The sequence below is a fragment of the Lynx canadensis genome, chromosome C2 (assembly GCF_007474595.2).
Source record: "Lynx canadensis isolate LIC74 chromosome C2, mLynCan4.pri.v2, whole genome shotgun sequence".
Classification (NCBI taxonomy): Eukaryota; Metazoa; Chordata; class Mammalia; order Carnivora; family Felidae; genus Lynx; species Lynx canadensis.
In genome coordinates, this window is record NC_044311.2 from 5,811,334 (window position 1) to 5,834,857 (window position 23,524).

At 47.9% G+C, this 23,524-nt stretch overlaps 1 protein-coding gene across 7 annotated transcripts in view; it reads left to right on the forward strand.

The window, feature by feature from the left end:
- The first annotated feature begins 11,113 nt into the window (after positions 1–11,113).
- The window catches only part of CTDSPL (CTD small phosphatase like), a 121,144-nt gene continuing 108,733 nt past the window's right edge, over positions 11,114–23,524 (forward strand). For all 7 annotated transcript variants that reach the window (XR_003971720.1, XM_030329374.1, XM_030329371.1 and 4 more), the window contains exon 1: positions 11,114–11,214. Coding sequence is in view for 6 of the 7 variants with exons in the window: in XM_030329374.1 (XP_030185234.1) it covers positions 11,136–11,214 (79 nt within the window). In the remaining variant the exon portion in view is untranslated. The remainder of the gene's footprint in view (positions 11,215–23,524) is intronic.

Here is a 23,524-nt window from a genome sequence, read left to right on the forward strand (position 1 = left end):
AGAGGTGGGGTCTATTTCTCCTCCCCCTGAACCTAGACGGGGCTTTGCGGCTTCCTTGGTGAGCAGAAAGCAACAGAAGCCATACCGGGTATCTTCTGAGACTAGGTCATGAAATGTGATATGGCTACCCAACTGGGCTCTCTCTCAGAGGGCACTCACTCTGGCAGGTCGGCTACCAGGATGTGAGGAAGCCCACACCACCTGAGAGACCATTGGTTTAAAATATGGGTTTTGTTCTCATTCACATATGGTGAGGCCAACGGATCAGAGGGTGACTGCCATTGAAAAGACAATTCGTTACACTCATAGCTCCCAAGAGAAGGGGGTATACCATGCCATGGGGTGGGGGCTCAAAAGGAAGAGCCAGGGTTGGTCAGGAAGCAGACTAAGAGAAAGGAAAGCTGTGACAAGAGACTTTATTGTGGTTTCCATGGAAAGGTACAAGTGAGACAGCCTCGGCCGGTTAAGGATTGGCTAGTTTGAATAGTGTCCGTGGGCTCTGGGATGCACTTGGCCCTGAGGTGATTAGGGAAAGGGAAAACTGGCCTGGAGTGTAACAGCTTCATAAGGGAGTGGTTGGGGCCGGGAGATGAGCTCTGGATCGGTTGGTCTGCATGGGAAAGATGTGCGCACAGGTGAGTTACTCGCCATCTCTAGGAATGAGCTAGCCCTGGGAGGCGCAGTCCATCCAGAGTCAGCAAGATCCCAAGATGTCAAAACGTCAGAGTACAGCAAGTGAAAGGCATGAGTAATACAACCATTAGATTTTCCAGTAGCCTAAAAGTCTCAGCCAGCGTCAACTGTGACGTGAGAAAGTGAGCCTTCTGACGGCCCCAGCCTCAGCCTTCAAGCTGTCCAGATGGCACCATGTAAGGCAGAGGCGAGCTATCTCTATCAAGCCCTGCCCAAATTGCAGATCATACGCAATATAAATTTTTTTCAAGTCACTAAGCTTGGTAGTAAAATTTTACACAACCTAACTTGAACAATGGTAATGAGCTGAACTAAACAGACTCTCTCTCGCTCTCGCTCTCTCTCTCTCCCCAGAATTGAAAATGGGACTTGAGAGCATTAGTAAGTTGCTAACAGGGAGACAGGTGATTAGAACCAAAGAGAAGCAGGGATGGAAGATTTGGCCGAGTCACAGTCATGACAAATGACAAGAGGGCTGGTCTGGAGTGCTTCTGATCCTGAGTGACCCAGTTTCCTGAGGTCAGCAGTGGGACCCAGTCAGCCCCGAGGGCCGTCGGGCAGTAGGTTTCGCCAGAGTCTAAGCTAGGTTCCCAAGAGGCTTTAGATGGGGCAGAGACCCCTGCTCTGGGACCCTCACCCCTGTCCTTCCCTACGAGTGTCTCCATTCTTTGCAGCCAAAGGAGCCTCTCCCCCTCAGGGACACACGGTACCCAGTCAGAGCTTGGCATAAGGTAAACAGTCAGGATGGGTGACACCCACCCACCTTCTCTCCCACCAAGAGCCGCCAGGGACTTAGAGACAGAGACAATGTTAAGGAACTCTGTGGACTCTCTAGGTCTGGCCAAATCTAGGTGACTCGTGTCTTCATTTCTCAAAAATTTGCTTTGAACGTTTAAAACATCATGGTAATGGTTCCAAAATGTCAAGGGGCGCCTGGGTGGCGCAGTCGGTTAAGCGTCCGACTTCAGCCGGGTCACGATCTCGCGGTCCGGGAGTTCGACCCCCACGTCGGGCTCTGGGCTGACGGCTCAGAGCCTGGAGCCTGTTTCCGATTCTGTGTCTCCCTCTCTCTCTGCCCCTCCCCCGCTCATGCTCTGTCTCTCTCTGTCCAAAATAAATAAACATTAAAAAAAAAATTTTTTTTAAAAGGCAGAAGTAGGGGCGCCTGGGTGGCGCAGTCGGTTAAGCGTCCGACTTCAGCCGGGTCACGATCTCGCGGTCCGTGGGTTCGAGCCCCGCGTTGGGCTCTGGGCTGACGGCTCAGAGCCTGGAGCCTGTTTCCGATTCTGTGTCTCCCTCTCTCTCTGCCCCTCCCCCGTTCATGCTCTGTCTCTCTCTGTCCCAAAAATAAATAAACGTTGGAAAAAAAAAATTAAAAAAAAAAAAAAATGTCTGGAAATTTTACTTCCTCAGTCCCATCTCCAAGCTCAGACCAGGATAGGTGTCCCCTTCTGGTCTGCACTCATTCTTTCTGGGCCGACAGGCCATCATCTACCTGAAAAGCAAGGCCCAGAGAGAGGAACCTAGCCTGCGGCCTCCTTCAGTGGAGACAGGGTCCCCAGCCTAGCACTCAGGTGTGGAGCACAGGGAGTGCCTCCCATGGCCACCTCGGCAGCAGAGCAGGACCGGTGGCTCATCGGGGCCGAGAGCCCCACCTGGGAACGGGCTTCAGCGGTGCAGGTGGGACGGCTGCGTAGAAGGACAAAGTGGAGCAGGTGCACCTGGGAGTGTGCTGGGGGAACGAAGATGTGTGTGGCTCGGGGTGGGGCTGTCTGTGTCAGAGGACAGGCTAATGTACTGACATCTTTTTTTCACGCTGTATTCTCTCCCCCAGTTCCAAAGCAGAAAGCCCAGCCCTCTCTCCACCCGGGCCTCTGGGGAAGTTTGTGTGAAAAATAGCAATTGCTAGCAGACGTTTCCTTGCTTTTACTTGTGATCATGTACGGGAGGGATGGGCCAAAACGACCAGGAAGGTAGGAGGGGAACTGAACGGTTCAAGGGGAACTGAAGAGGCACGGTAAGGCTTGGCAGGGCTGGACTTCGAGAACCAGAGGCAAGGGAGAGAGAGAGAGAGAGAGAGAGAGAAAAACAGGCATGCCAAGGTGGAAGAAACCAGCCTGGGCAGAGACAACCTTGTCATGTGTGTGCCCTCTGTCCCAGCACGTATATGAGCCTGTGTACAAATGAGTTTGTACCTGTGTGTGCCAAATGTGTGTCTGTGACCAGACCTGCCTGTGAAATATCTCATGCCACAGACTTTGGGCATGTCTGGGTTTGTCTACCTCAGCTCCAACTCAGCCACTGCAAACACAAGTCAGGGAATAAAGGGACCTGTGGCTGGGCCAAAGCCTGGGGCCTGGGTAGCCTGGGTAAGAGAAGCCAGATGCCATCAGCTAGGCTAGAGCAGTGTCTACTTGCCTGGGCAGGTGATGCCTGGTACCTCGGGACATAGGAGAAGCATTGAAGGGGCAATCCACGGGGTGCTAAAAGTGTGGGGTCCCACTTCAAGGAGCTCATTGGCTCCAGAGTCACCAAATCAATCTGGGACTCTGGGACTCTCTGGCCCTTCAGGAACCAAAGCCACTCCCACCAGTGGGCTGAGGGGACACAGGGCTGCCTTACCCACCCTGTTCTAATAGCTATTCCTTGGTAACTGAGTTTCGGGGTAGGACCATGCGCTCCCTCCCCCCAGGACTCCCAGGGAGGATGTGAGCACAGGGCCGTGTCCCCTTATCCTACCCCAGTTCTCTGGGCAGGGCAGGTCTAGGATTTGGGAAGTAGAAGGAAAGTGGCTAGGATGTCCTCCTCCGCAAAGGCTTCTCGGATTTCTGGGTGCCCTGAAGATGCACCAACTCAGCCTCACAGGCCCAAGAGTCTGTCTCAGGCCAGGACATGTCTTGTTTTCAAATTCCCCAAACACTTCCTAACCACCTACTTTTTGCCTAGGGTCCTCTTCTCAGTGTTCAGGACCCCAGCTCACTGGCCTATTCTTTATCGCCTGTGGCCAGCATCACCAATGCCACTTCATCTTCTAACCAAGAAGACTGGCTGCCAAGTGGGGCCCAATGCTCATTTCCCCTGCCCTCTCTGCCCTAGACAAGCACATGGGCCCTCACGTTCCTGAGCTCTTTTCTGTTAATACCCTGGGGGAAACTGAACAGGAGTGCAGCCCACGACAGCTCGGTGAGGCAGGGGACAGGAGCGAGCCCACTCTGGCTGTGGTACTGAAGAGAAGGGAGAGATTTCCCTTGGCCCAAGGTTCTTCCAGCTGCACGAAAAATTAAATTGACATGAGACAGATTAACGGGTGGAAAAAAAAACCCCAAGGTTTTCTTACGTGTAGATGAAGGCCCAATAATGAAATGGAGACCCAAAGAAATGACCAAAGCAGGGTCTTTATACTTTTTTAGACAAAGAGATAATAAATTTGTGAGGAACTGACCAGACAAAGAAAAAACTTTGGGTTGGAGTAGTAACTTAGTAAAACTAACAAGGCTTGTTCTGAGCTCTAAAATTCCCATCTCTGGTGATAAGGATGTCTCTTTACCTCCTGGTACAGGTAGGGTACCTTTCACCCAGGAGATTTCTTTCCTGATTTCAGGGGGACAGAGGGTCTGAGTGTCCTTCTCGCACAGGCTGGCTTTCAGGTAACTTTTATTTAAAATAATAACTATGCCAGGGGTGCCTGGGGGGCTCAGTAAGTGGAGTGTCCAACTCTTGATTTCAGCTCAGGTCGTGATCCCAGGGTCATGGGATCAAGCCTTGGGTACCTGAGGAGACTGCTTAAGATTTTCTCTCTCTCCCTCTGCCCCTCTCACCATCTCACACGCTCTCTTGCTCTCTCTAAAATAATTAATTAAATAATCAATATGCCAACGTGGCACATTCTGGAGCAGCCCGCCCTTGGGCCCTACATTATTCATCAGGGAACAGGCAAGCAGTGAGTCCAACTTCCATATCCAATTGGCACATGAAAAGGACCTCACAACATGGGGGCCACCAGGGGGCAGGCTGCACCTGCTGGACCACTGGCTCATCTGGGGGCCTTATTCTTGGCAGTGAAGTGTCTATAGGTGGCAAGGATGCTTTGCACAGGTCCCACACGGGGACAGATGGAAAGCATCCCTGGGGATGACAGCAGAGGACAAAGATGGCCAGGATGCCAGGTGGCAGTGGACATAGGCATTTGGTTGGAGGAATCTATGTGTGATGAGGGAGCAGGAGTCTTGGAAAGGACGAATCAGGATGTTGTGGGAGCAGCATGGATGTTAAGGACAAAAAGATGAGCTTTTGGGGAGCCCTCAGGAATGATGTCCTGGGCAACCTGCATGGGAAAGACAAGACAGGGCGTCTTGGGCATAAAGAAGCCCTCTGGCTTCCCTAACTATACCTGGATCCTCCAGCTCATAGAAAGTTCATACGTTCCCCCTGGGGCCTCCACATCCTTGAGTCCGAGGTGCTGTTCCCAGACCACTGCAGCCCAGGCATGTAACCCTTGTTTGGTTACACAAGCCAATATAGTCCCCGTTGTTGCTTAGCCTGGTTTGAATTGTTTTCCACTTCAACTCACCGATCTGAACAAGTTTCTTAAATGCTACCTGTTCCTTGCTCAAGAAGTATCAATAGCACCAGATTACCCACAAGTTGAAGTCCAAACTCAACCTGGCTCTCAAAACCCCAATCTCTTCCTCCGTCATGATGTCCCACTATTCCTCAGACGGAGCTTTCTCTGTGGACGCCGTGGTTGGAAAAGTCCTCTTAACTGGGACACTGTGGGCTCGAAGATGCTTTTGCCAGCATCATATCCTCTGTGGGGACTCCTGGGCTACCAGGAGAATAAATCAGTTCTACTCTGTGCCATCCTGATTTTCCTCTGCGTCTTCCATCAGGCCATGAGTCTCTTGAGGGCACTATGTCTACTGCCTTTGGCCCAAGCCTGGCACACTGAAGGCATCCAAAAACATACCTGAAGAATAAATAAACGACCTCTGTGAGTGCAGCCTGTCCTGCATAGCTAGAATACGCCTTTTTTGGAGCTGATCAGACTCTGGGCTGGTCCACTGTAGGGGAGAACTGCCACCCACATCTAGGTCCCAAGGTCCTAGGTCCCAAGGAACCACATCTAGGCAGAGAGACTTGTGAGCAGACTCAGGTTTGTATCCACTTAACTGACCGCCAGGAATCTCTGCCCAGATCCCACTTCTTCTACTGCTTTCCCAGCAGGAGACTTGCTGCCCTGAGCCAGAAGCACGTGCAGCTAGAATCCAAGAAAGACCAGAAAAGCTGACACTGACATAGAAACTAAGTAACAGACACAAAACTCAAGATTGAGATGCCCACAGAGAAGACAGAAAGCTGACAAAGCACAGAGCCTAGACAGCAGAGATTCAAAGGCAAAGAGTAGGGCCAGCCAGGCTGGGAATGGCAAGTCCAGAGAGCATCCCATCATCTCCTCTCTTGATTAATGCAACATCTTCTGTGGGTTTTCCCTGCCTCTTGCACTGCCTCTGACCCAATCTGTTAGTAGGATTTTTTTTTTTTAATTTTTTAAATGTTTTATTTCTTTTTGAGAGAGAGAGAGAGACAGAGTACAAGTGGGGGAGGGTCAGAGAGAGAGGGAGACACAAAATTGGAAGCAGGCTCCAGGCTCTGATCTGTCAGCACAGAGCTGGATGCGGGGCTCGAACTCATGAACTGCGAGATCATGACCTGAGCTGAAGTCAGACGCTTAACCGACTGAGCCACCCGGTGCCCCAGTAGGAACCTTCTAAAGACATATCTGAATATGTCATTCCCACAGCCCTCAGAGTAAAGAAAACCCCGATACCTCTCCTGAGTTACAAGGCTCTGCTTGAGCCCTACACATCACCAGAGCCTTCAACTCCAACCACTGTGAACTTTCCCCCAGGTATGCTCTCCCTGGCCGCTCAGCCTGAAATCATGCTACTGTTCCCTCTAGCTGGGACACTCATCCTCCCCTGCCTCCTCCCAGTCACCCATTTCATACTCAGTGTTCCTTTGTCAAGGGCAGCCTCTTTCTCCCCCCACCAGCATTCTTGCCCCCATCCCCCAGCTTCTGGCCCAACTGTCCTCCCCCACACTGGAGCTCCACCCCAGAGCTCTACCAGAGTCTGCAGGCCAGGCTGACCTCACCCTCTATCTTCCTACCTGCTCCTGTCCTTGGCCTCATGGGGCCAGGCTTGCCAGTTCTAGGGCCATGTCCCACTGCCCTTGGTACCCTAATCTCTGCCCCCGCACTCTGTGCAGCACTCCCTTTTGAGTCATGGTTCTTCCTACGTCTTCCATTTGCCTTTTTTTTTTTTTTTCTAAATCTTATCCACTAATTTTCTATTTAGAGAAAAATTAAGTTAATTTAAAGAAAAACATTAAATCGGGCATATGGTACAAGGACACTGCATTATAATAGTTTGGGGAATGAGACTCAGATAACATTTCAGTGCTCTGTTCAGACCCCTGAGATCCCTTTTACTGTTTCTGGGCATCTCTCTCTTGGACTTGTGCTTTGGCCTCCAATGGCTGGTACCTGTCCTCAGGTCACTACGTCTGTTTTGATTCCATTCCCCAAGAGCCCAAGGTGTCTGGGGGCTTTAAGCCCCCTGAATCCCAGGGACAGCCCATAGCTTTAACTGGACATGTGGGAATATGACAGCCCATTTCCCTAACCCTCATTTCAGACAACTCTGAGAGCCTGCCTAGAACAGAACCTAACCCATAGTGGGCATTCAATAAATGTTTGTTGAAAGAACAAATGTAGCCACACTTATTAATCTTATCCTCTGTAATTTCTGTATTTCGTTGTAATTTGTGTCACTCTTAGCTTTTCCCATCTGACATCAAAAAGCATTTACCTATATTTGTTTTATTTATTTATGAATTAATTTTTTTAAATTTTATTTATTTTTGTATTTTAGAAAGAGAGCGTGTGTGTGCGAGCAGGGGAGAGAGACAGGGGGAGAGAAAGAGAGAGAGAATCTTAAGCAGGCTCCACACTCAGCATGGAGCCCAACGTGGGGCTCCATCTCAGGACCCTGAGATCATGACCTAAGCCAAAATCAAGGTCAGACACTCAACCGCCTGAGCCACCCAGACGCCCCTATGAATTTTTTATATTTAATTATTTGATCCTTCTGGATATGCTGTTAAGGACTGAGATAAATGTATTTTCTTCTCATGACTAATCAGGTGAACCAATAGCAATTCTTGAATCTTTCCTTCATCTATCAAACCAAGATACTATCTTATCTAAGACTCATTCAGTGAGGCATTATGCAATCATTTATTACGGTAGTTATAAATGATTATGCACCGCATGGAAAGATGCTCACCTTATAATTTTAACCATGATATTTTTATAGCTACATAAAATTATGTCAACATATTGGCAAGGACAGGGAGAAGTAGAGAAAAAATAGATTTAAGGATGCTGATAGGGCTGTGGGTGATTTTTCTCTTTGATTTCTGTGAATATTTACGAAATTAAAAAAGCCCTGAAACTTTAAATGAACATAATATGGAGGGTAAGAAGAACTTTAAAAAGATAGCAAGCTGTTTTCTTGATTGAGCTTGAGACAAAAGCTTCGGTGAGGTAGCTTTTTGTTTTTTTCCTTTTTTTGGAGGTGATCTCAGAAGTAAGCTGAGGACAGGGAAGGATACAGGTAAGAGAAACTGGAGGGTCCAGGGGGGGCGGGGTGTCATTGTTTCAGGAAAGGCCAGACCCGAGGAGCTCTGCGTGTGAAAATCATGTCCTTTGGCCCTGTACCCTTGAGCGCTGAGCTCCTTCCCTGCCTCAGCTAAGTGAGTAGACCTTCCCGAAGTCCCCCATGCATAAGGAATCAAGGCCTCAAGCGTGTGGATCAGTGAGTCCAAATGTTCCCATCACCTTGCCCTGGCTAAAGGGATGCTGCCTCGACCAGGCAGCGGGGATACAGATCTCTGTGGTCACACACTAAGAACTGTAGAACAGTATCTGGCTGCAAGACCCCTCTGACCCCTGAGAATTCTGCAGTTTTTTAGAAACTGAATTCAGAGAACATTTGAATTCACCAGGCCCTGGGCCAGCCCTACCCTCGTGACAAATGTAAAGAGCATCACGAGTAGGAACACGGTTAGTCCTGGGTGCCATGGGGCCCCAATCTGGTCGGTACCCGGGAGGGTTAGGCAGGGCATGTCCTGGAGCCTGGGCTGTATATACTCCAGGGCTTACGTTCCTAACCGACAGGGCACTTCACTTCAACCTTCATATCTCAGCTACCCCCGGCAATCCACTGGGTCCCAAAGGTGCTCTTAGACGAACAGGTACACAAGCATCAACACGTACCAAGGCAACCGGCACAGGACCCATCCACACGCACAGAGAGCCAGGATGTCACTGGAGGTCTTGGATTTGGGGGCACAGCACAACCACAGGCGGCCCCAAGTACCTCTTATAGCAGCTCTCCTGAAGTGCCTTCCCACCTGCCTGGCCACAAGAGCCCTGTCGGGGGGCGTCTCCCACACCGAGACCCTCACTGCAGAAACTGGTGAGGTGGGCCGGTTGCCCCCGGCCAGAGGGCTTCCGAGAGTGTACTTGAAAACTTTGGAGAGGCTCGCTGGTTCCCTCGGTGCGCACGCCACCTGGCTGTCACCAGCTCCGGGAGGCTCGGGGGAGCGAGAAAGGACCTACTAGCGTCACGTCTTTTAAGTGACCACGGGGTTGAACGTGCCTACGAGGCCCGGAGTGCGCGCGCAACCCCGCGCGGGCAGGCGAGGCTCTGTAGGCCGCAGGTCGCCCCCTCGGCCTTGCCGATCACGTCACGCTCCGCAGGCCCTCCCGAATCCTCCTGATTGGTGGAGAGCGCGCGCGAGCGCTACCGCTCCGCCCCCGGACCCGCCCTCCTGCGGCACTGCCCCGCCCCCTGGTTTACAAGGCTGGCCGTGTGGCTTCCAAGTTGGAACGCGAAGGCGCGAGCGCGAAAAAGCTCGGACCCTCCGAGGCCGAGGGGCCACTTAGCCGTCATGCACGCCGTCGCTCCAGGCCTGACAGTAGGTGGCTGCTCTTCAGAAGCACAGTGCCTGCTCAGCTAGGCCCGCGACCGGCCCCTTCTTCTCCTCAGCCCACGACCGGCTCCCCCACCCCCCTTATTGCAGAGCACCCGGAAATGCCCATTGCCCAGGCCCCCCTCGACGCCGATACCCACACGTACCAGGAGACTGGTCCTCGAGGGCCCGCCGCCCGACTCCCAGGCTCGCCCGACTCCCAGGCTCTCGGGCCCGATGCGGATGCGGGTTCCGCCGGATCCCCCAGCCCCGACCGCGGACGCCCCTCCTGACTCCCCGCTCACTCCTGGCTCCCCAGGATTCTCCGCACTCTGGGACCCCTCTGCCGCCCCGCGCGCCCCCGGGTTTTTCCTCACACGAGCGTCCGGGACCCCTCCGCGTATGAGGGACCACGCCTTAGCAGCCTCTACCTCCGCACACCGCTGCCCTCCGCGCCCTGATCCCTGACTCCTCGGTCCCCGCACCGGGACGCCCCTCACCCAGCATCTCCCCCCAGACACCCCCACGGAACACCCTCTCCCCCCCCCCCCATATTCCTCCTCCGGCCTCCTCGCGGTAAACATCCCTCCTCAGGGCCCAAACTCGCTCCCGCAGCCGTGCGAGCCCCCCTCGGCCCCCGGGTCCCACAGTGCACACCCCCTGTGAACCCCACCCGCACGCCCGCAGGCCCCCGCTTAGCTCCCAGCGCCTGCCAGGCTCCCCGCACCTCTTCCCCCAGCCCCGGGCCCCTGGCATCCACCGCCAGAACCCCGCCGAATCTCCCGCACCGCGAGCCCTGCGCCCCAGTCCTCCGCCCGAGACCCCCTCACGCACACGCGCGCGCACACACACACACACACACACACCGGCGCGCACGCCCCTCCCGCCCTCCACTCACCCCTCCGTCTCACCCCGCACCCCTCTCCCCTCGGGCCCGGCGGGCAGCGCCGGGGGCGGCGGCGGAGGCCGGTCCCCGGGCCGGGACACACCCACCCGCCCGCCCTCCTTCTTTCCCTCGCTCCCTCCCTCCTTCCCGCCCGCCCTCCCGCCCTCGCTCGGCGCTCGCTCCTTCCCCCTCGGCCGCTCCCGCTTCCCGCGGCGCCGGGCCTCCCGCTCCGCCTCCCCGTGCGCGGCTCTCCCGGGCGCGGCTCCGGGGTTCATGGTGACGAGGCGGCGGCCGCTCGAGCCCAGCGGCGGCGGCGGCGGCGGCGGCGGCGGCGGCGGCGGGAGCTGGGGCGCGGGCCCGGGCCGCCTCTCCCTGAGCGCGGGGCCGGGCGGCGGGCGCGCCCAGGCGGCGGCGGCGAGCGCCCCCCCGGCCCGCGGCCCCGCGCGCCCCCCGCGCCGCGCCCCCGCGCGCCTGGCTTGCGGGGGGCCGGGCCGGCGGGCGGACGCCGCGCCGCGCACCCATGGACGGCCCGGCCATCATCACCCAGGTGACCAACCCCAAGGAGGACGAGGGCCGCGCGCGGGGCGCGGGCGAGAAAGGTGAGCAGGGGCGCGGGTGGGCGGGCGCGGGCCGGGGGCGGGCGCACTCCCCGCGTCGCAAGAGTTGGCTGCCGCGCGCCCGCACGGGCCTGGGGGAGGGGTGCGCCCGCGCAGGAGGGTGCGTGGGTGTGGGGGTGAGCCCGCAGGCGAGGCTGTGAGCGGGTGGCGGTGACCCTGACGCGCTGCGAGTTTAGGTTTGCGCTCCACCAACGGAGAAGTTGCGAGCGTGTGTGTGCGTGTGTGTGTGTGTTGCTGGCAGGTTGTGAGTGCTTGTGCCCTTTGGGTTTTGTGTGTGCATGAGACAGAGAGGTTGTTCAGGGTGTGTGCGTCTACCAGAGAGGTGCGGAGGATGCTGTGCACCTGACAGGTTGTGAGTGCGTGTGTGTGCACTTAAACGTGTGTGTGCGGACACGCCAACTGAGAGTGTAGGGGTGTGTGTGTGTGTGTGCACCTCTCGCAGAGGTTGTGAGTGCATGTTCTCCTGCCACGCCGTGAGGTTCTGTATGTACCTTATGTGCAGGTTTGTATGTAGCCAAGAGGTTGTGGAGTAAGTATGTGTGTGTGTGCATGAGCGTGAGCCTGCAGAGAGGTTGTGTGTGTGTTCCCTACTGACGGGAGTTTGTGTGTGTGCATGGTGTGCCTACACCACCAGCTGGCAGGTTGAATACGCTGTGTCCATGGACTGGAAGGTTGTGTGTGTTTGTGCACTCACGCGAAAGCTGTGGCCTGTCTGTGCCATATGTGTGCACCAGTGAGGCCGTGTGCCTGGGTGTTTTAGTTGGTTGTGCAAGTGCTGGGGAGGCGGGCGGTGTGGGGAGGGGGGAGAGGCATTGCCTAAGCCATTCCCCCTTTTTCGACTTCTGGTCTCAGTGACAACAGCCTGTTGGGAGTGTCTGCTTGGTCTGATGCTCCCTGGGCCCTTTTAGGGCCGACCTCTAACACAGACTCAGGGAGCCCTTAGGGTGCCGGGTGTGTCCCTTCTCTCTGTGCTGCAATGCCTGGTTTGATTTTAGCACATTTGACCCCATCACCCACTTTTGTCTCCTCCTGGTTCTTTTTCTTTGTGTCTCTGCCCCCCTCTGAGACTTGATGTCCCCCTTTCTTATGTGCCCTGCTTATTGTCCCTCTAGTGAGTTGTCCTGAGGTCTTTGAAGGGCCAAGGAATCTGGCTTGGTCTGTTTTGGTGACTAAAGCCTGCCTCCCTCTCTTCCTGCTGTGCGCCCCCCAAACACCTGGACTGATGTCAGGAGCAGCCCACCAGGACACCCTCCCCCCACCCAGCCTAGCCTGGCTACGGCCAACTCTGGGAAAGAGTCAGATTTCTTTCCATGTGTTATGACCCTTGCTGTGCCAGTGGGGTAAGGGGTGCAGCCCATCTGAGGAAGTGGGGTGAAGGTGGGAGGAGACAAGCCCCTGTCTCTTTCCAAGCAGGGACCACTGGGCAGGCCCATCAGAAAAGGCAAGAAACCGCAGATTGGGGATTTGTCAACCCATTTGCACTTTCGTAAACCAGGAACATTATGTGTCTGCAGACGCGTTTTCTTTCATGCGGAATTAGAAATCAAACTCCCCCAGGCATTTTTCTGTGCCTAACAAACTAGCTACAAAACTAAGCGAAGAGGGTGCTTCAGGTCCATCTGCATGTCTCTTTGGGCCCAAGTGGGCAACACTTGTTCTGACCTTTCTGCCATCAGGACTGTCAGTTGGAGCCCTGACCTGTGGGCCCTGGGCCCGGTGTGTCCCTCTCATCGAAGGTTTAGTGGGAGGCACGAAGGTGGTTTGGTGCCTCTGCTTCTCACCCACTCTGGATCGAGTGCTTTGCGTGATGCTTTGCCAGAGCGAGAATCCACAGCTGTTATGAAGAGAGGTGTGGCATAAAGCAGAGAAATAAAGCAGGACCTTAGCCCTCCTGCTGCCCCCAACCTGAGTCTAGGAGTGGGGTCCTCCCCAACACTCTCTCTTCCTCTAGCTGCTAGGCTTTTTAGAGTCAATCTATCCAATCCAAGCCACGCACAAATCGTCAAGGATGGTGCTTATTCTATTCAACCTGTTTACATTACTTTTCATGGCGATCTTTTATTATCTTTAACAGCTTATTTTGTTTGTTTTCTAGTGTCTGGCTGGCTGATTGTTATCTGATTAGGCCAATACTTGCTGCTCGGGGGTGGGGTGGCTAGCCAGTAGATTCTTCTTGCTGAAACATTAAATGTTACTTGATTCAGTTTTTCACTTTTAAAAAATGGAAAAAAAAATTGGTCAGTTACGACATGGCAATAAACTTCAGAGCCAAAATTTGGAACAGCTTCTTCATATTCGTACATCACTAAATAGGTTCGGGGATGTTTCTAGCTTAAGCATGTTATCTGTTTAGATGGGCACAATATAGTTTACATCATTTTAATTTTAGGTAAACACTTAACCATTTTGTTTTTATTTGTGGGGCCTGGAATGTTGTAAGATTTTGTGGGAGGAAAGAGACACACTGTGGGTTTCAAAAAAGTTTACTTTATCATTTATTCTGTAAAACAGGAATAGTAATGAGTGCTTTTGTGTTTGATAGGAGGGTTAAATGAGATGATGTATGTTAAACCTTTCTTTAGGTATGGATTTGTAAAACGAAGAATAATAACACATAAATACTGAACGTTGGCTCTGGTGTTTTGCACGAACTGAATTACTCCTTGACACATTGCCACGTGGTGGTGCACTCCTTGGAGACGACTGTCACGATTGCCACCAACAGCCTGGCCTGTCAGGGAAGATTTATTTCTTAGCTGTGTTTGATTTGGTTGATAGTATAAAGATGCAGAGACGGATTTCCCTGTTAGTTCAACTCAGCCTGCTTTGCTGTCTAGACATTTACTCTTACAAATCAATAAGAAAGGTTAGTACAGTGGAAAAGTGGACAAGTTCATGAACAAGGAAGTCCTAGCATAGAAGAGCCAATCTGTCCCATAAATGTATGAAGTGATGCTCTACTTCATGTGACATAGTTGCATGCATCAGTTTGGTTAAGCACTTAAATGACAACATTCAGAGTAAATAAAAGTTTTGGGAAATGGATACTCTTACAGACTTTTGTTGGAGAATACAATCAATACAGACTTTTTAGAGGATAATTTAGCACTGAATTGTTTAGGAACCTATCTGGCTGCAAGTAACAGACAACTGGGCTTATCCTATGGCGTAAACCAATAGGATTTTATTCCCACACAGCTAACAGTCTGGAGGTAAGCTCCTGCTGGCTTTGGTTCAGCAACTCCTTGGTACCAGGCCTGACATCACCATGATTCTCTTGGCTTCTGTTCTTGATGTAACGTAGCTGCCACCCCTCCAAACACCACAGCCACCTTCAGGGCAGAAAACAGCGGCAGTCATGTCTGTCCCTTTTACCTGGAAAGCAAAAACGTTTGAGGACTGGTCAGCAAACTTTTGCCGATGTTTATTTAGCAAGAACTGGGTCACACGGCCACCCCTAGCTGCAAGCAGAATGAGTTTCCAGCTTTTCCAGCCTTTGTTATGGGAGGCAGGAGATGATTAGAAATAGGTGGGAACAAAGTGTTGGTTCAGCCAATCAGCGATGTTGGCCGTATCTTCAAACTTGTAGTTCTACCTCTGGGTGTTTCTCCTGGAGAAGTGCCCTCATATGTGATCAAAGAAACACGTACAGGAATTTTCACTGATGGGTACATTGCTTGCAGTAGCAAAAAATCCATTCTGAGTTCACTGTTTTATAAGACGAGAAATTTAGTTTCAGTTTTTTGCTGCTGAAGCAATTAGACATGAATTGTTGGAAAGGCTATCCTTCCTCTTTTGAATTTCCTTTGTATCTCTGTCAAAAATCAGTTCAGCATATTAGTGTAGATCTCTTTTTTTTTTTAATTTTAAAATTTTTATTTATTTTTGAGATAGAGACACAGAACGCAAGCAGGGGAGGGGCAGAGAGAGAGGGAGACAGAATCTGAAGCAGGCTCCAGACTCTGAGCTGTTAGCACAAAGCCGGACGTGGGGCTCAAACCCACGAACTGTGAGATCATGACCGGAGCCAAAGTCAGACACTCAACTGACTGAGCCACCCAGTCCCCCCTGTGTAGGGTCTCTTGTTCACTGATCTACCATAGCTATGTAGTAAGTCTTGAAATAGGATGGACTGATTTCTCCAATTTTTTGTTCTTTTTCAAAAATTATTTTAGCTGTTCTAGTTCTCTTGTTTTTCTATATGCATTTTACAATAACCTGGTCTGTATCTACAAAAGATCTTGCTGAGATTTTGATAGGAGTTGAATTTAACTTGTATATAAATTTGGGGAGAACTGACATCTTTACTATGTTGAGTCTTCTAATCCATGAACACGTTGTGTTTCTCTGCTTATTTAGACATTCTTTGATTCTTTCATCAGAGTTGTATAGTTTTCAGCATACAAGTCCTGTTGATGTTTTGTTAGATTAACATTTAAATGTTTCTCTAGCTTGTTTTAAGTGATCATATTGTACTTTTAATTTTGGTCCAAGTGTTCATTGCTATATAGAAGTAGAATCGATTTTTGTATGTTTGTCTCATATCCTATGACCTTGCTGAGCTCACTTATTAGTTGTAAGAGGCTTTGTAGATTTCTTGCAGTTTTTTACACAAACATATCAAATAAGAACATTTATATTTCTTCATTTCTGATTTGTATGCTTTTTATTTCTTTTTCTTGCTTTATCGCACTCACTAGAACTTCCAAAGTATGTTGAATAATAGTGGGGAGATTGGACAACCTTCCCAGTGGGAAACCATTCAGTCCTTTACCATTATATGTAATGTCAGCTGTAGGGTTTTTTTGTTTTTGTTTTTTTTTTTTTTTGATGTCTTTATCAAGTTGAGGAAGTTTCCCTGCATTCCTATTTTTCTGAAAGCTTTTAGCAAGAATGGATGTTATTATTTTTGGGTAGTACCTGGGTAGCTCAGTCTGTTAAATGTCTGACACTTGATTTCGTTTGGATCAAGTCATGATCTCCTGGTTCATTCGTGAATTTGAGCCCTACATTGGGCTCCTCAGTGACAGTGCAGAGCCCTCCCATGCACCCTTTCAAAATAAATAAACTTTTAAAAAAATTTTTTTAAAGGATGTTATTTTGTTGTGTAATTTTTTTGCATCAACTGATATCGTCCTGTGAGTTTTGTCTTTAGTCTGCTAATGTGGTAGATTACATTGATGGATATTGGTAAGAGTTTTTACATCTGTATTCATGAGTGATATTTGTCTATAGTTCCTTTTTTGCATTGTCTTTATCTGTTTTGGTGTCAGCTTCACAAATAAATTGGGAAGTGTCCTCTCTTCTTTTTTCTGGAAGAGATTATGCAGAATAGGTGTTAAGTCTCCAGTGAAATCATCTGGGTCTGGAGATTTCTTTGGGGGAGAGTTTTTAATTACAAATTTAATTTCCTTAACAGTTATAGAGCTACTCAAATAGTCTCTTTCACGTTGGCTAAGTTATAGGTGCTTTTTTTTTTTTCAAGATTTGACTATTTCATAAAAGTTGTCAAACTTATGTGTAGAGTTGTTCATAATATTATTCTCATATTATCTGTTTGGTTCCCGTAGGATTTGAAGTGATATACTCTTTCATTCCTGATATTGGTAATTTTTGTCATTCTTGCTATAGATTTCTCCGTTCTCTTGATCTTTACAAAGAATCGGGTCTTTGATTCATTAATTTTCTCTATGCTTTTATGTCTTCAACTTCAATGATTTCTGTTCTTTCATTATTTCCTTCCTTTTGCTCGATATGAGTTTATTTTGCTCTTTTTTTCTTGGTTCTCGAAAGGGAGCTTAGATTGATTTGAGACTTTTCTTCTTTTCTAATGTATGCATTTAGTGCTACAAATTTTTCTCTTAACACTACTTTTGCAATGTCCCACAAATTCTGATGCTACATTTTCATTTTCACTCAGTTCAATGTATTTTTTAAAAATAGACTTTATTTTTTTAGAGCAGTTTCAGATTCATGGCAAAATTGAACAGAAATTAGAGTTCCCATGTGACGCTGACCCCACACATGCACAACCTCCCCTGCATTGACACATTATTATCACCTGAAGCCCACAGTTCACATTATGGCACACTTTTGGTGTTTTACATTCTGTGGGTTTTGACAAATGTGTAGGGACATGTATCTACCATTGTAATGTCATACAGAATCGTTTCCCTGCCCTTAAAATCCTCCCTGTTCTATTTATTCATTCCTCCCTTCCTGCAGCCCCTGGCAACCACTGATCTTTTTACTGTCTCCCTAGTTTTGCCTTTTCCAGAATATTACATAGTTGGAAATCATGCAGTATGTAGCCTTTTCAGATTGGCTTCTTTCACTCAGTAATGTGCATTTAAACTTCCTCTGTTTCTTCCTGGCTCATTTTTTTCTAGTACTGAATAGTATTCCATTGTATGCACGCACCGTAGTGTGTCCATTCACCTACTAAAGAACCTCTCAGTTGCTTCCACGTTTCAGCAGTTGTGAATAAAGCTGCTATAAACATCTGGGTACAGGTTTTCCTGTAGACACAAGTGTTCAACTCATTTGGGTAAATAGCAAGGAGCACCATTGCCGTCTAGTGTGGTAGGAATATTTTTAGTTACGTAAGAAACTGCCAAACTGCCTTCCAAAGCGGCTGTATCATCTTTAGTTTTCAGAAGTTTCGTTATGATATGTCTTGGTGTGGATTTCTTTGGGTTTATCCTGTTTGGAATTTGCTCAGCTTCTTGAATTTGTAGAGTGTGTCTCTTGCCAATTTGGGACGTTTTCAGCTATTATTTCCTGAAATGCTTTTTCAACACTGCCATGTCTCTTCTCCTTCTGGGACTCTAATGACACAAATATTAAATCCTTTGTTATAGTCCATGGGCTTATCAATGCTAACTATTCTTTTTTCTTTCTCTCTGTTGGTTCAGATTGGATAATTTCTGTTGTCCTGTCTTAAGTTTTTTATTGTTCCTAGTTCCCTCCATGCTGCTGTGTATCTCCCGTCCACTGAGCTTTTTATTTCAATTTTTGTATTTTTTAGTTCTAAATCTTCCATTTAGTTTTTCTTTCTATCTTGTATTTCTCTCCTGAGACTTTCTATTTCTTTGCTGAGGCTTTTTATTTCCTCATTTGTTTTAAAGTGCTCCTAATTGTTTTTATCATAGCTGCTTTATTTTTTTCTTTTTTAAAATTATTTTGAGAGAGGGAGAGGGAGAGAGAGAGAGAACTCAAGCAGGGGAGGAGCAGAGAGAGAAAGAGGGAAAGAGAATCCCAAGCAGGCTCTTGATTTCCAGCCCAAATCAAGTCAGATGCTTAAGCACTGTGCCACCCAGGTACCCCTCATAGCTGCTTTAAAATCTTTGTCAGAGAAGTATGACATCTCTGTCATCTTGGTGTTGGCATCTATTGATTGTCATTTTTCATTCAATTTGAGAATTTCTGGTTCTTGATGTAAGTGAATTACAATTGAAATCTTGACATTTTCATACTATGTTATGAGTCTCTGGATCTTATTTAAACCCTCTGCTTTATTTGGTTTTCTCTGAAACTGCTCCAGCAGAGAACGGAGGGGAGGGCCCTGTCTCGTTATGCCAGATAGATGTAGAAGTCCAGGATCTCTACTTGGCCTCTTTTGACACGCTGCTGTGCAGGGAGGGAGTTTCAGCTCCCACATGGTCTCTACTGAGCTGCATTGGGAGTGGTCTCATGCCACGGGGTGCTGGGAACCCCCTGCCTCCTCCTGTGCCTCCTCTGGCACCGCTCCCGTGGGAGGAGGGCTTCCTTCCTTCTAGGTAGGGATGGAAGTCCAGGCTGGCCACATGGTCTCCACTGACACCTCTGGGAGACAGGGGAACTCTTTACCAGTTGTCAGGTTTGGAAGTTCCTGCTCCCTACTTGGCCTTCTCTGACACTCCCCTGGCCTCCTAACACCCTGATGAGGGTGGAATTCTAGGTGCTCAGCCAGTTTTGCTGGCACGGGTGAGGAGGTGTGTGTGTGTGTGTGTGTGTGTGGTGATTGGCTGCTGCAGAGCAGTTATTGTCTGAAAGTTTTGTGTGTTGCCAGACTATCCCTTTCCTGGTCCCTTAGTTATAAAGAGTAGTCTTTGGAGGGAACTCCCGTCTGCAACTGTTGGTGTTCGCCTTACCACCTTCTTCAGCTAAGTCTGGGCCGTTAGAAAAAGAAACCCCAGAGATCACTGCAATGTCATTTTAAGTTTCAGAGCCCCTAGCTGGTCTGTCTTCTTCCACCTTTCAGAATCTTCTTATGTTTACTTTATAAACACTGCCCAGGGTTTTTACTTATACTTAATGGAAAGAACCAGAAGTATGTCTACTCCATGTTCCTGAAAGCAGAAGTCCCCTGATTGACTTTTAGACCGATCCAAATTAAGTGTTTTAAGGAAGACTGGAGTTGGAAAGTTGTCATTTTCAAGGTTTATTTCAACATTGTGCTTATGATCAATGTAAAAGTCAAAGTGACTTAGTGCTTTGAGAATCTTGATTGCCCCCTAAAAAGAGAATGATAATTAATTCAGTGGGAAATCAAGGCTAGATCAGTAGGGCTTCGGTGACAATTGTTGTTTAAACAACCTTAAAAAAATGCTTCCATAAGCTTGGTCTTAACACCAGAATTTTTTTATCAGAGTTCATAGTATCCTGATTTAAATATATTTTTGATCTAATATTCCATTTGGTTGGCAAGCGTGTTTAACTTCTGTCTTTCATTTTATTTCTCAAGCAAGAAAGCATCAATTTAAAGTCAATAGAAATGTCTTCATAGGATAAACACAAAGGAGCTCATCTCTGGATTTAGCACTCATGACCACCACACATGGCTTGCTGGCCAGTGACTGGAAAAGTCTGCTTCCAGCCTGACTGCCTCTGGAAGGAGGTTTTAGAGCTTCAGGAACTTGTCCCAGACCGGTACTTGACTGGCACGTCCAGGTTGGAGAGGAACCCCATTTGGAACGGACTGGGTTTTCAGGAGGGACCACAGAGCTTCGAGTTTAATTCCGACATAGGTGTATGTTCATATGTGTTTACTTACCTACTTATCTGTCTTCCAGTTGTATTAAGATATGATTGACATACAACACTATTTAAACTTAAGTTGTACAAGCGTGATGATTTGACGTACATACATGTTGTGAAAATGATTACTACAGTAAGTTTAGGGTGCATCCTTCACCTTGTATAGTTACAAAACAGAAAAACCACCTTTTTTGTTCTTATGATAGGAACTTTGGGATTTACTCTCGTAGCAACTTTGAAATATACCCTATAGCTGCGTTTGACTGTAGTCGTCATGTTGTATGTTACATCTCTGATGCTTGTTTATCTTACAGCTGGAAGTTTACAAGTTTGTACTTTAGGGTCACTTCACCCAGTCCCCCTCCCCCACTCCCTGCCTCTGGCAACCACAAATCTGATCGCTTTTTCTATGAATTTGGTTTTTTTAGATTCCACGTATAAGTGAGATCACACAGTATTTATTATTTTTGTCTGTCTGACTTATTTCACTTGGTATAATGCCCTCAAGATCCATCCCTGTTGTTACAAAGGGCAGGATTTCCTTCTTTCTTATGGCCGCGTAACACTCCATTGTATAGGCATACAGCTGGTCTTTATCCATTCCTCCGTTGATGGACATTTAGATTGTTTCTAAGTGAATAATGCCGCAGTGAACATGGGGGTAGGGAGGGCAGGTGTCTCTTTGAGATAGTGATTTTGTTTCCTTTGGATATACCCAGAAGTGAGGTAAAGGCCTTGGTCTCTTTTACTGATGTGGAGGGTAGGGGAAGTAGGATACATGATGCAAGTAGATTCACTGGGTCTTTTCAGCCAGGAACCGGCAGAAGTCAGGACATACTCTGGCGACCAATGATTCTAGATTTAAATGTACGTATATAGTTTTAATGTATGTTTTTTTCACTTGCTTTGTCAGTAACATATGATGCCAAGGTCAGGGAATGTAAGGAGTCTCTTGGGTAATATTAAAGGCATAAATATACCTTCAAATTTATTTTCTAGATCTTGATTTATCAGACATTTAGAGTTTAGTGTTTTTAATGACTTATCTTTCTGTTTAAAGTCTACTTTCTTTGAATAGTTTTCTTTCCTTTAATCTTTTAACATATATCCTCCTATCTTCACAAAGTGAGGATGCATATTCAGTGCTATATTTAAAATAAAATTAAGCAAATATTTGCTTTTATGGCTCTGCATAATGGAGCACTGGGTCAGGATGTGGACATTTTTGTATTGGGGATCAGGACTGAAAACACTGGTGGCATAGTTCTCTGAAAGCAGGGAATAATAAACACTGGTCTTTATGGATGCTAAGGATTATGTAATCACCTAAGTAATAGCTCATTTTGATTCTGAGTAGCTGCTTCAATTTAAAAACTGAAAGGTTTCTTTGTAATTATGATTTGTATTAAGGCTGTTTGCCAGAATGTTTTAAAATCTTGGTACTTAAAAGCGCTTTAAAAACTGAAGAGAAGTGGCTTAGCACCTGATGCCCAATAGTGTTCGTACTTTTCATAGTTAGTATTTAACCCAGGCTTTAAATGCTTTTAGGGTATCTTGAAGAACAAACTGTACCACCTTGTCAACATGGCTTGAATGAAACATAGCCTTTCAGTACCAGAAGTCAGTATTCCAATAAGAATTTACACTGTACTTTACATTGTACCTAATACCTCCTTCTGCATTCTGATCAAGATTAAGCTTTCATGCTTAGCATGTCATTAAATTTGTTCTAAGTATTTGGCTCACTTATGTTCAAGTCAGAAACCATTGACCTTAATTCCATAGACTTCAGTCAGAGCCATATTTTCTTTCCCCTTTTTGAAGAAACAGCTCAACACGTTCATTTGGGTTTTGGTTAGAACAGATACATTTCATAGCAGTCATCAAACAGTGTGCAGTTTGAGTAGCTTATTAGTAACTCTGTCAGATATTTATTTATTTATTTTTAACTCTGTCAGATATTTAAACAGTTATTGGTGAGCATTAATGTTTCTACTCCATAGCACACCCTGTATCATTGCCGAAGGCCTGACTTCTCCTTTTGAATTTTTTTGAGTTTGATTTTATATCGAGATAAATTTGCAGACAATAAGAATCACTCTTTTTGGCCTAAGCCAAGGTTCCCAATTTCTGTGTTGACAAACTCAGGCAGCTATATAACCAGCCCCACAGTCAAGATGGAGGATATTAACATTGGTGTCAAAATACTCCCTGTGCCCCATTGCAGCTGTTCTCCCTCTACACCCAGCCTCCGACAATAATCTGTTCTCTTCTCTATTGTTTTTTGCCTTTTCTGGAATGTCATATACTAAATGGAGTCCTGCAATATGTAGCTTTTTGAGTTTGGCTTCTTTCACTTAACCTGATGCTTTTGAAACTCATCCAGATGGCTGCATGTGTTAGTGGTTCGCTCACATTTATTGCTGGGTAGCGTTCAGTTGTATGGAAACGTCGCAATTTAAAAGTATATGTTTTGGGGCGCCTGGGTGGCGCAGTCGGTTAAGCGTCCGACTTCAGCCAGGTCACGATCTCGCACTCCGTGAGTTCGAGCCCCGCGTCGGGCTCTGGGCTGATGGCTCGGAGCCTGTTTCTGATTCTGTGTCTCCCTCTCTCTCTCTGCCCCTCCCCCGTTCATGCTCTCTCTCTCTCTGTCCCAAAAATAAATAAACGTTGAAAAAAAAAAAATTAAAAAAAAAAAAAAAAAGTATATGTTTCGCGGGGCGCCTGGGTGGCGCAGTCGGTTAAGCGTCCGACTTCAGCCAGGTCACGATCTCGCGGTCCGTGAGTTCGAGCCCCGCGTCAGTTCTGGGCTGATGGCTCAGAGCCTGGAGGCCTGTTTCCGATTCTGTGTCTCCTCTTCTCTTGCCCTCCCCGTTCATGCCTCTGTCTCTCTCTGTCCCAAAAATAAATAAACGTTAAAAAAAAAAAAAAAGTATATGTTTCGCTTAAAAAAAAAAACCTGCCAAACTACTTTCCAACGTGGCGGTACTATCTTGCATTTCCATCAGCAGTGTGTGACAGTTCCAAGTGCTCTGCATCCCTGTCGGTCCTTGGTACCATCAGTTTTCTATTTTAGCCATTGTAGCAGGTATCTATCTATTGTCATGGTTTTAATTTGTATTTCCCTAACAACTGTCAGTGCTGAGATTCCTTTTATGTGCTTGCTTGCCATTTAGATGAAGTCTGTGGTTAGTTGTCTGTTCAAACTCTTGCCCATTTTTTAAAAATCGGACTGTTTGATTTTCTTCTTATTGAATGAGAAGGTCTTTGTATA